Source organism: Gopherus flavomarginatus, chromosome 4 (assembly GCF_025201925.1).
Source record: "Gopherus flavomarginatus isolate rGopFla2 chromosome 4, rGopFla2.mat.asm, whole genome shotgun sequence".
In the NCBI taxonomy this organism is placed as follows: Eukaryota; Metazoa; Chordata; order Testudines; family Testudinidae; genus Gopherus; species Gopherus flavomarginatus.
The window spans coordinates 161,861,520-161,873,949 of NC_066620.1; the positions used below are offsets into that span (position 1 = coordinate 161,861,520).

The following is a 12,430-nucleotide window of genomic DNA, read 5'->3' on the forward strand; positions in this document are numbered from 1 at the left end:
ATAATAAACAAGAAATATAATCTATATGACCCTCCTTCTCTTTTTTGGATAAGTACAGCTATATAAGAGGTTAATTTGGCCTCCCCCTCTCTAGTTTCATCTTAATACCCTAAGTAAAATAACAAATAAACAAACAAACAAGCGAGCAAGCTGATACGGGGATAATACCTTTATATTAGATCTAGAGTCTTAGCCCTATGACATTGATTATTTGCAACACGTTTCCTTATGGAAATTTTAACATAATAGTTTTACTTGTAAGCTAGAGCGATTTGAGTAACTGAATACAATATATGCTTCATATTATTGGGAGAAAAGGCAGCGAGAAAGATGTTCAAATTCATAGCAATAAACAAACTTTAGAAAACAAAAGTTCAGAATAATTTTCATGAATCATAAACCACTTTGTTGAACATAATCTTCAGTATGGATTAAGTTATAAAGAAACCACCATTACTTAAACAAAAACAAAACAAAACAAAAACCCAGAACAAAACAAGAACAAACCTATCATTGAAATATGACAGAAAGAATGAATTCATCACTTTTTGTAGTGAATTGTGATGATGGCCTAACTGTGGGTAGGTTATATCTGTTGCCTGTTGGGCTGACATGGACTGAAATGTAATACATGTGAGTAGGTTTCCCAAAACAGTTTACATACTAGTGGACACTCTGAACAAGCATGGGCTGCTACGTTTTTATGTTATGACATGAAGCACTGTCTCATGAAAGTGAGTTCTTCTGGTAATGTCACTATTACGAGTCAATAAAAACACAGAATCATGGAAATGCAGGGCTGGAAGAGTCCGTGAGAAGTTATCTAGACCATCTATCCCACACTGAGGTCTATCCCACGATGACACAGGATCTAGTACACCTAGATGATCTGTGACCCATAAACCCTCAGTGCCAACTGGCAAGTGTGTTACAAGAATATTCTGATTCTGGTATATACATTCTCATTCACCAAAGATAGTTGTGTGAGGCCTTAAATGAAAGCCAGTGTCATACTGTTTGGTAATATAGTTGTGAACGTATAACTCCTCCTATTAGGTGAGGAGTTATATATGTAAATTGAAAATATGTTCTTAGATTCTGTATCACAGCAGAGGTGCAGGAAAAAAAGTGTTCCTGACAGACAAAAGATGTTTATTCTCCTCTCTCCTTGTTGGCCAGTAAATTAAGCATTGTAAGCAGACACAATGTTGGAACATTACATACAAAGTCAACAGAGAGATACAAAGACAACACAGAAGAGCACACAACAGGGGAATATCTTGAGATACACTTCAAAGGTCTGCTGGACTATATTACGGGAACAGAGAAGACAGCCTGTCATCTTGCACTTAGGAAGTAAATGGGCAGTAAATTTACATTCATGAAAATGGTATCTCAACCAGTCTTGGTTGAAATGCTTCAGAAGACATTTGGGGGGAGATTACACTTCTTCAGACAGAAGTGTAGTCTCTAAAAAGTGAGTTATGATTTTGGTTTTTATGTAACCTTTTGCTTCCATTATCATTACTCACTATCTTTTGAATCTTTGATAATAAACACATTGTTTTCCCTATAAATATATCTCAGTGCTGTGGTATTAAGCAAGATGAGAATCCTGAGTTGAATTATACAAGTTGGTTTTCCTGCAAGTGTTCCATGAACAAAGGGCTGGACACTATAGGGGAATGCATCAAAGGAGCTTGGGGACTGTGACACACCTATTGTTAATTTGCCAGGAGGTGAGTGGGTAACAAGGTGACTCACAAGGATACCCTAGATACCCAGAACTATCACACCATCCCTGAGAGGTGTTTGTCTAACTTCTTCCTCTTCTTCTTCCCCTAATTTCATCATCAGGATGTCACACAAACAGGATGTACATCTGTCTCAGGCTGCACTAAGGTCCACCTGCTTACCATTTTCTTTGATGCAATCCACCTACCACTTCCTCAGCTTTCCTTGGGGTCTCTTTCCTACCATCTTCTCATGCCATGCTATCTTCACCAGGTCCTCTTCATTCATCCTCTGTATGTGTCCAAACAGTGAAGTCATGCTTCCTGGATTTTGTCAGCTACATCATAGACTTGACTTCCATTCTAATGCTTTCATTTTGAAATCTGTCTTTTCAAACTCTATATACACCTCTGCCCCGAAATAACGCGGTCGTGGGGAGCCAAAAATCCCTACCATGTTATATGTGAAACGCCATTATATCGGGGTAGCGGTGGTAGGGCTGCAGCAGTGATTAAAGAGCCCAGGGCTCTTTGCAGCAGCTGGAGCCCCGGACCCTTTAAATCGCCGGCCGAGCCCCGCTGCCTCAGCTCCGGGATAGCGGCGGCAGAGCTCCAGCGGTGATTTAAAGGACCTGGGGCTCCCCGCAGCAGCCGGAGCCCCGGACACTTTAAAGCGCTACCTGAGCCCCACTGCTGCAGCGGCAGGGCTCCAGTGGTGATTTAAAGGGCCCTGGGCTCCCCACAGCAGCCAGAGACCTGAACCCTTTAAAGTGCCGCCAGAGCCCCACCGCTACCGTGCTATATGTGAACCCATGTTACATCGGGTTGCGTTATAGCGAGGTAAAGGTGTACTTTGAAGGTATCTCATCTCAAAAACCTGTAGGTATTGAAGCTACCATTTCTTTAGTGACCACGCTTCTGTGCCATACAACATTGTTGGATGCACTCGTGTTCTGTAAATGGCATATGCTTGTCGTACAAAACCTGCTATGTTATTCCTTACTCTTCCAGCATTCTCTAGTTTTAACTGTATCTGATATACTACCTCACTGTCTTCTGTAACCCAGCCACTAAGGTTCTTAAACTGGTCAGTTTGGTGTAGCTGTATTCCATTAATCTCTAGATCCAGTTTCCCGTGGCAACTCTACTGACCTACATGACCTCAGTCTTACTCATGTTAATTTTCATCCCAGGCATGCTTAGCTAGTCAAATCACTGATTTATTATTTCCCCAAGGCCTTCTTTTGAGAACATCCATATTGCTATTTTGTCTGCATACAGCAACTTGTGATTTTTTTCCCATTAAGATCTTTCTGCTGATGTAGTCCATCAATATGATACACAGCAGCAGACTGAGGGTCAACCCTGACGCAGTCTGATTATTGCTTCAAAGGGGCTTGTTGCTCAAACATGCTTGAATCACTCTTTTGGATGATCTATATAGTGCATTTACCATAGTTATTAAATCTTTTGACCCCCAGGTATTTGCCTAACCTGTTCTGAAAACCTGCAATGATGTGGATACCGAAACCTTCCTTGGTAACTGATTCCAGTGTTTAACTATCCTTACAGTTAGAAACTTTTTCCTAATATATAATCTAAATCTCCCTTGCTGCAAACCAAGCCAATTAACTGTTCTACCCTCTGTGGACACGGTAGATTACCGTCTTCTTTATAACAACCTTTCACGTACTTGAAAACTTATGTCCCCCACACCAGACTTCTCTTCTGTAGACTAAACATGACCAATTATTTTAACCTTTCCTCATGGTCAAGTTTTCTTATCATCTTAACCTATCATCATTTTTTGTTGCTCTCTTCTGAACTCTCTCCAATTTATCCACATCTTTCTTAGATTATGTGCTCCAAACAGGACACTACTTCAGCTGAGCTCTAACCAGTTCCAAGTAGAATGAAACAATTACCTCCCATGTCTTAGGTATGACACTGCTGTGAATACATCCCAGAATGACATTTGCCTTTTTTACAACACTATGACATTGTTGGTTCATATTCAATTTGTGATCTTGTATAACCCCCAGATTCTGTCCTGCTGTAGCAAGTTATTTTGTAATTGTGCATTTGATATTTCTTTCCCAATTGCAGAAGTTTGCACTTGTTTTTACTGAATTTTGTCTTATTGATTTCAGACTCTCTCTCTAATTTATCACGAACATCTTGAATTATGATCCTGTCCTCCAAAGAGCTTGGAACCCCACCAGCTAGCCTCAACCAGAAATCTAAGAACAGAAAATGTGTGTCCTGCATCTGAGTCAGTTATTATTGGAACTTTGCTTTACCAGACTTTTTATGAGTAGACCTGTGTACTGAGTTAACAAGGAAGTTTCTTCTATTTAATTTTGTTTTAAGTGACTGGGAAGAGGAAGGTGAGTACCTATCTTTGCTGCTGCTATTGTTTTGTTAGAGGAAATGTTCAAATCCATCATTCAGAATAAATATAAACATTGAGCTCTGAAACAATATGGACCTACACTTAAAAAAAAGCCACATGCCAGGCTCAGGTAGGAGTTAGATATGTGGCTCAAGAAGGGTTCCATTGTGCTCTTATCAGGGGTGGAAGACTGATTGGATTGGAGCAGTGTGTGCATGTGTAAAAGAGGGAAGCAGCAAGAAACATTAGAAACAGACATGAAAAGGGGAGCATAACACTAAGGAGCTGGCTGAAAGAGGCTGTGTATATCTTCACAGAGATACAGGATTGCATCATAGAAATACCTGGCTTCAACATCAATTTCTCCTCTTAACAGAAACAACCTTGCAGGACCATAAATTTTGGCTAACGACTTGCGTCAAAAATGGTAGCAATATTGTCTGTGCAATTCCTGTTTGCGCCATAAAGCCTTTTGACTCCGTGGGTAGTCATGCTCTGTTTCTGGCATGTCAAGAAAATCATAAGTGAGGAAAGGAACTAGGGAATTCTTCATAGACCTTCACTGGAACTGAAATAAAGAATAATGTTGAATACCTTTTCACCTTTTGCCCCAACTGGACCGGGATGTCCAGGTCTTCCTACTGTTCCCTGAAACACATAGGATTGGTTCATATTAGTGAACAACAAGGTATTCTGCATTGCAATTAAGTTATTAAAACTCATACTTTTTGAAGGTCATTTCAACTTAATTAAGTCTCTCCTCTAGGCTTATATTTCTTCTGGCTGATACAACAGCTGCATACAACTGATAAGCCCTATGAAGGGTAAAACTCGTGTTTGTGGTTGCATTTTCACCTTGGCAGACTAAATGTAGGGACCTTAACTGGCACCTTTTGATACTGCTAAGAATTATGCCTTGCTGCTTAAATGACAATTTACATAATTACCCATTATGCTTTGCTAAATGTGTTATAGTTTTTGAAAGAAAGCTTAACTTCAGTACTGCAAGCAGTCAGGAAATTAAAAATAAGCACAATAAACAACGTGATCTACATCTTTTAAATTAGGAAGTAAAATGTAACAGTATCTCCTAAGGGTATGGAAACGATATAACATTTTCTATCATTGCTTTACAAATGTGGCTCGCTGGCTTTCTATATTAGTAGCCAATTTAGAGTCACACTTTATAATTACTAACTTTCAGGATTCAGTGTTTTCGGAGTGTTCAAATTGAATTATTATTAGAATTTATCACTAACATTATACCAATAATCTGGGCTCAGATGCATAATTATCTGAAAGTTATTACATAATTAAAATCAATTTTGTGTATAGATTTCCTGATAATAATCACCAAGAAACATATTATAAATTATATACACAATAATGGTTCTGACAATGGCAACATTTTCAGGAATTTAAACTCACAACACAAACTTGTTTCTACAAAACTACTTGGGCCAACTTCTGTTACTCTTACAATGACATTCATTCAACTCCCCAGAAGTCAACCGAAGGCAGACTCTGGCTCTTTATTAGCACCAGAGAAAAGAACAGGCTACAAATATGAAGAACCAATATGAAGCTATTACTTAAGTGCAAGTTAAATCTCTGGAGTCACAAACTCATATTAAATTATCTCATCTTTCTGTAAGCTAAAGCATTACTCCCAAAATAACATCTTTAATTTTCAATTAGTATTGGATTATTGGATTTATTAGCATCTTTAACATTTGGCTCAACCTAGTCTCCTTTTCATTACATCTTGATATTGAGTACAACGGGTTCACTACACAGTTATTGTAACCTCCAAAGGAGTAGATTAGATCATAGATTATATAAAACACTTACAGAAGGTCCACTAGCTCCTGTTAGACCAGGGAGTCCTGGAACACCTTGAAGACCCTGAGGAATTAAAAACATTTATGAATATTTTCCTCCATAACACAAGTTTAATCTTGAAATCCATTATATTCATCATACCCATCACTGTTACAGTTTATATACAAATTATTTTTTAGCTAAACAAACATATACTGTTCTGAAGTAGCATATAATAGATAACCTCTTGTTTGAGTGATAAATTACACTCTTCCCCATCACTACTGTTGGTAACTTCTGTCCTTTTTATCTTTTCCTCTTTAGCTCTGTAGATAAGAGCATGATGTCTGAGCAAAGTACAGAAATAATTTTTCCTTTTCCTATCACTATAAACTTTCTTCCTGTTCAGAAAGGCATTTGTTCACACTTTTCAGTATTATATGATATTATCTAAGCAGCATATTGCTTTGTGCCTAATATCCCAATTATTTTGGTTTTATGTAAATAAAAAAGTATGGATTTTTTGTCATAGTACTTAAAGAACTACTGCACACTTTTCCTCCAGCTACTGGTCATAATTCTATTTTATGGCCTGAAAATTCACTAGCATTCAGCATGCGTGTAAAATATATTTAATAGTTTTAATAAGGCTTCATCTCAAAGGTGAATAGCTAAATCTCTTTGTTTGAATTTATAATCCATGCCTTATATCAATACTAAAAAGACCTGGAATGATTGTATCAGTTAATATTCAGAGTACTAGTGCAACATCTGGTGATGAGCATGCGATGGAAGAGAAAAGACACTTAGCCACTATGCAGATGTAATATATCTGAACAAAGATAAGTAGCCCATTATCCGTATCATTTCCACATTGAGATCCTAAAAGTTCTCAGCATAGGATTGGAGGTCTCAGTTTCCAAAAGAACAACTGTCAAGGTTCCTTCCCCACTCTGAACTTTAGGGTACAGATGTGGGAGACCTGCATGAGAAGCTCTAAGCTCAATTAACAGCTTAGATATGGTCTGGCTGCCACCACCCCCAAGCACTCCCTTCCCTGGGTAGCCTTGAAAGACTTCACCAATTTCCTGGTGAACACAGATCCAACCCCCTTGGAGCTAAAAACAAGGACAAATCAATCAGGTTATTTAAAAAAAAAAAAGGCTTTTAATTAAAGAAAAGAAAGGTAAAAGAAAACCCTCTGGGAGAGATTAGCATACCAGCTACTCTCACAGACAACAGATTCAAAACATAGAAGATGTTCCCCTGGGCAAACACTTAATTACACCAATGAAAATACCCAAATACCCAATTTGATTCTTCCTCTAATTGCACGAGACAGGTTACAAAGAAATAAACATAAACCTATTTATTCCTTTCTCAAACTTACTACTCTGATAAGAGGCTGGTTCCTTGATCTTTTTCACTCCGGCTGAAAACTGAAAACTGACTAAACAAAGGAAACTTCCCTCCTTCCTTTTGAAATATCTTGTTCCCTCATTGGTTCCTCTGGTCAGGTGTCAGTGAACTTCTTAATCCTTTACAGGTAAAAGAGGCATTAACCCTTAACTATCTGTTTATGGCAACAACAAAAAAAAAAGACTTCTCTGTAACTCCCCAAAGTGTTTTTCTTCTTTTATAACAATGTACTTGCAGTGAGGGAAAATGGTGTTTTTTGCACTCACTGTCAGTGGTGCTGCTGCTCTTTGTAGGGCATTCCAAAACTGACTGTGGCTTTCAGTTATCATAAGTTGCTTTCTCAGTGTGCACACAAAACCTCTGTGATGGGATCCCTGGGGTGCAGCCTGGGACTGTGGGACCACTGTGCTCCCTTAACTCTCCAGCCTGGGCGGTCTCTCACAATGCCTTGCTAGTGACCAGCAGCAAACTCCTCTGGGTGCTGTTATCACTCAGCTCAACCGCATGTGGAACCCCCCACCCAGCTAGATTGCACGAATGCTCCCAGAGCAACTCATGAATCACACAGGGAAAGGCACCAGCCAAATCCCTCCAGCTCCTAGCCTTGTACCTCAAGAATATATTGTCTCCCACTGCTCAAGATGGGCAGTGCAAATTTATTAATTGGCTCATCACTTCATCGGTGGAAAGTGGATATACACCAGCCTTTGCAAACCTGAGCAGTTTTGCCACACACGTCATACAAACTCACTGGTGAAGATAAACAGTTTAACACATTTATTGACTACAAAGGATAGATTGTAAGTGATAGGCAAAAAGTCAGAGTTAGTTACCAAAAGAAAATAAAACAAGCATGCAGTCTAAATTCTCAACCCACTGGATACTGCATCCTTAATATACAGGTTTGTCCCTTAAACCTGGACCAGCCTCCTCTGTTGGAGTCTTCAGTCTTCTTCTGAGTGTCTTGGTTTCTCGCAGCATAGGTGCAGGAAGGAGAAAGACGAAGCATGGGCCTGTTGTGTTCTGTTTTATACCCTAAGTCCCATTTGCTTGGCGAACACACAAGCCCAGGCATGTCTAGTGGGCATTACTGAGTCTCTAGGGAAGGTTGAGCAATTCCCCTGGTATGATCTCAAGCAGGTGAGTCACTGCATTGTAGCTCCCTTGCTGGACAATGGTTGTTGATGGGCTGTTTGACACTCCACCTGGGTGTTGGTTACTTTCCTTCCTGTCGCCTCTAGGAAGCTAATATCTGGCTGATTCCCCAACTTAGAGCATGTTTTAGTGACAACCATACAATACAATTCTCATAACTTCATATGCATTAATGATGTACATATACAAATAGAGAAATGACTTTCAGCAGATCATAATCTTTTCCCTGATACTTCACAGAAAATCTGAAAGCAAAGGAGCCCAGAGGAGGGAAAATTCAGGGGGAAGTAGAAGAGATAAAGAAGAAAAGGGAGAAATCAGGAAAGGATGAAAAGGCCTCTGCAAAACCTAAATTGTCTTAATTGTGTAATTCTCAAAGTATAGTGAAACTCGGAGACCAGATACTCCTGGGGAATATGAAAGAAGTGGAGGAAAGATCAGGGAAAAGAGAATTCTGAGTTATGGAAGAAGCATAATATGTGAGTAATAGAGGGCCTGATACTGCTCCCACTAAAGAAAATGAGACTTTATCATTGAATTAAATCAGGAAGGCACTGGATCATTCAGCTGCATAAATGGAGTTTTTGTTTATAGTTCCATGAATTATAAAATAGTATGTAATTCCAAATGTATAATCATTAAGGGCCTGTTCCAAAAGCTCATTTATGTCTATGAGAGTATTTCCACTGGCTTCAATGAACTTTAGAAGACCCTAAAACTATTGTTCCATTTTGTGGCTCTGATAATCAAACCAAATCATAAAAACCATGAGAACTTCAGATCCATTACTGGAGTAACAACTCCATTATGTAGTGTCCTGGATGTAACATTCATTCACCCAGTTACAATGAAGTAACCTAAAGTATCTGCTAAAACATTGGAGCTACCCAACATTGTTGGAGTGCCTAAGCACTTACCAAATAGTGAAGGAGCATTAGAATAGCTTCGTTATTGACTGAGTGAGCACTGCACCCTATTGAATCAATAAAAATTTACTTAGAATAAATTTACTCTAAGAGTCTCTTTAAAAGCCTATGTGCAAATTATAACCTGGTCTTTTTGTTATTACCTTCTCAATTGCCTCTAAGATTTGTCTCAACTTTTGGCAGTTAGATACTGTCAGAATTGTTTAAAATTGGTTCTCTGTGTATCAAGTTGCTGCTGCATGCATTGCACCAGAGATGTGCACATAGAGAAAGGCCACACTACTGTTTTACCACAGTCTCATTTATTTTTAAAATAAAATGTTTTAGAGCCTTATTTATTATTGTAATTATTTTAAAGTATGTCTTCTAAATCTCAGGACGTCTTGAATATTTAAGAAACACCAACCCTGCAGATTCTCTGAATAGTATCAATACAAAAAGGAAGAAAAAACATGGTAATTTCTGAAACCATATATATATTTTGGTAATCTGCTGAGATCTAGGGCAAGCAGGGGCAAATGCGGAACACTTTCATTCTGATTCTTTACACCACCTCAAGATAAGATGTTCCATATGAATTTTCCCTTAACATTTATATCGGTTGATTAGTTCGTCATTGTTATTAGCATTTTTCTGGATTTATTTTGAATTGTGCAGGAAAGAAAGCATATCGACTAAATCAAAGGTAAAAAATCATCATTCCATCACAGTTTTGGTGAAAATCTGACACACACTTTACCTCATCACGCTCTTGAAGTGATGGATAGTGTTGAGTACAAATTTCAGTTTGAAAAACACTTTCAATCTATATTTTTATTGAAAATTCACCTTCACTCCATAAATAACATTAGCTATGTACCATGAAACTCCCAGAAAGCATAAGAAATTCATCAATACATTCAAAATTCCAAATATTAGCGATCATAATTTTTCAGATGCGTTCTCTCCTATCCAAGCAATAACATTTACAAGAGTGTAGTATATTTAACATGTTTCAGTTTAGGTGCTTTGGTATTTAATAGAGCTCAGCAAATAATCTGTAATGGATTATTTATTTTACCTATTTCATCTGGCAAATTATCTCCAAGGAGCACACGATTCACTCACATTTATTAGCTGATTAATTCTGGTGAATTCTTTTGACATAAGATTGATCTTGAGCTTTCATTGCAAATATTTGGCATTTAAAATTGGAGCTGTGGAATTTCATTTTCATTGGGCAATAGGTCACATTGTATTTCTCTGTTCCCTTACTCGCTTACAATACCCTAGGAATCCAGTATCTCGTGAAAATATTCACATTTTCAAATTCAAAATTGAATCTCTCTGAATATTTTCCTACATTCACTTAATATTTGCTGTTGACATGAATAATCCTGCCACTAAATTTGTTCATTAGAATACTTTTGGAAAATGAACATTAAAGGGGCAGTAATATAGTCAAAGCAAATTTGTTATAAAATGTGAACAAACATTCTCAGCATATGCCCATTTATTGCTCCATCCTGTATTATCTTCTCAATATTAGCATTTAAATATACAATAACTTGTAATTAAATTAAGAGATGTGAACAATAAAACTGCCTTACTTAACTGAGTAACAGTACTTAATTATCTGGAAAATTCAGAATAAAAAACTGTTAATATCAGCCTTCCTAACACTTATATATCTTCTTCATATATTCTAGAGAATTAGATAATATGTGGATTTAATTCTCAGTTTGGACCTTTATTCATGTACACATAAGAATAACTGTAATATAACGATTATTGAAATTAAAATAATTTTACCTCATCACCTTTCTCTCCAGAGAGCCCAGGAACTCCACGTTCACCTTTGCTTCCCTATAAAGGCATAACTTTTGAACTATTATGAAAACTTACGTACTGTAGTGTGTTTTATTTTAAATATGGAGCTTATGGGTTAGCAATAAGGGACCATAAATAAAACAAAGCCAAATTCCACCCTGGCACAGGTCCCACTAAGGTCAATAAACATTACACCTACTTCTTATGTGCTTGAATTTGGCCCAAAAGACTGAGGCTGAGTGCAAAGTTAGCTTGATAAACTACAACTAGCTCACCGAGGGCATAGATCAGTGTTCATGTTGTGCTCCCCATCAGTAATTGGCCTGGGCTGGGGAAGCTAATGATTCAACCAGTGAACCAAATTCAGCGATGAACCCTGATCACGTGCCATCTGAGGCACGTTGCGCATACACTACGCAGAAGACTAGGTCAGACATCTTTTCAAAGCAGAATGTATACTTTTAAATTATTATTATTGGATTTTGCTCTAAGGGATTTAGGTGTCAAAACCTGTGGTCTTTAGTAATTCTTCAGTAACGCACAATTCCTAATGACTTCAATACAAGTTTAGAATACGTCCCTCTGAAATCAATGAGACTATTCACATGAGTAACAATATAGTAAGTACTCAGGATAGTCCAGTGATTGCAGAGCTACCCTAGGAATTGGGAGATTCCCTGTTTCATCACAGAGTTCCTGCATAGCCTTGGGTAACTCACTCAGTCCTCTGTGCCTCAGTTCCACATTGGTAAAATGGGAATGAATCACAGCACTTTGTAGCATAGGGATGTTGTGAGAATAATACACCAAAGATTATAAGGTTCTGAGATTCTACAGTAGTGAGGGCCTTATAAGTATATAAGATAGACAAATAGGATTTGGCCCTGCATTTTTAATGAGTAAAAAAAAAGTTATCTAAAGCACTACTTAATAAACTTACCTTTGGCCCTTCCCTACCAGGGATTCCTGGAGGACCTCTCGGCCCAGTATCACCCTGGAGAACAGAGGAAAATAAAATGATGGGAAGTAACTTTAGCAAAAGAAACAGTGGATCATAAGAATATATAGTCACACCCATAATCTTGCCTTCCTTCCTTTGTGACTATCCCCGTTAGGAAAGCATGCTACTCCCTTTTCTCCTTTAATGCCTATTAATCCAGGAACACCAGCCTGGA

The 12,430-nt window shown here is 38.0% G+C and overlaps 1 protein-coding gene across 1 annotated transcript in view; it reads right to left on the minus strand.

Moving 5' to 3' along the window:
• Window positions 1–12,430, minus strand: part of COL19A1 (collagen type XIX alpha 1 chain) — a 372,962-nt gene that overhangs the window by 49,722 nt on the left and 310,810 nt on the right. Inside the window, exons 29-32 of the mRNA XM_050951630.1 lie at window positions 12,196–12,249; window positions 11,238–11,291; window positions 5,977–6,030; window positions 4,720–4,773 (exon numbers count right to left, since the gene is read on the minus strand). Coding sequence (XP_050807587.1) covers window positions 4,720–4,773; window positions 5,977–6,030; window positions 11,238–11,291; window positions 12,196–12,249 — 216 coding nt within the window. The remainder of the gene's footprint in view (window positions 1–4,719; window positions 4,774–5,976; window positions 6,031–11,237; window positions 11,292–12,195; window positions 12,250–12,430) is intronic.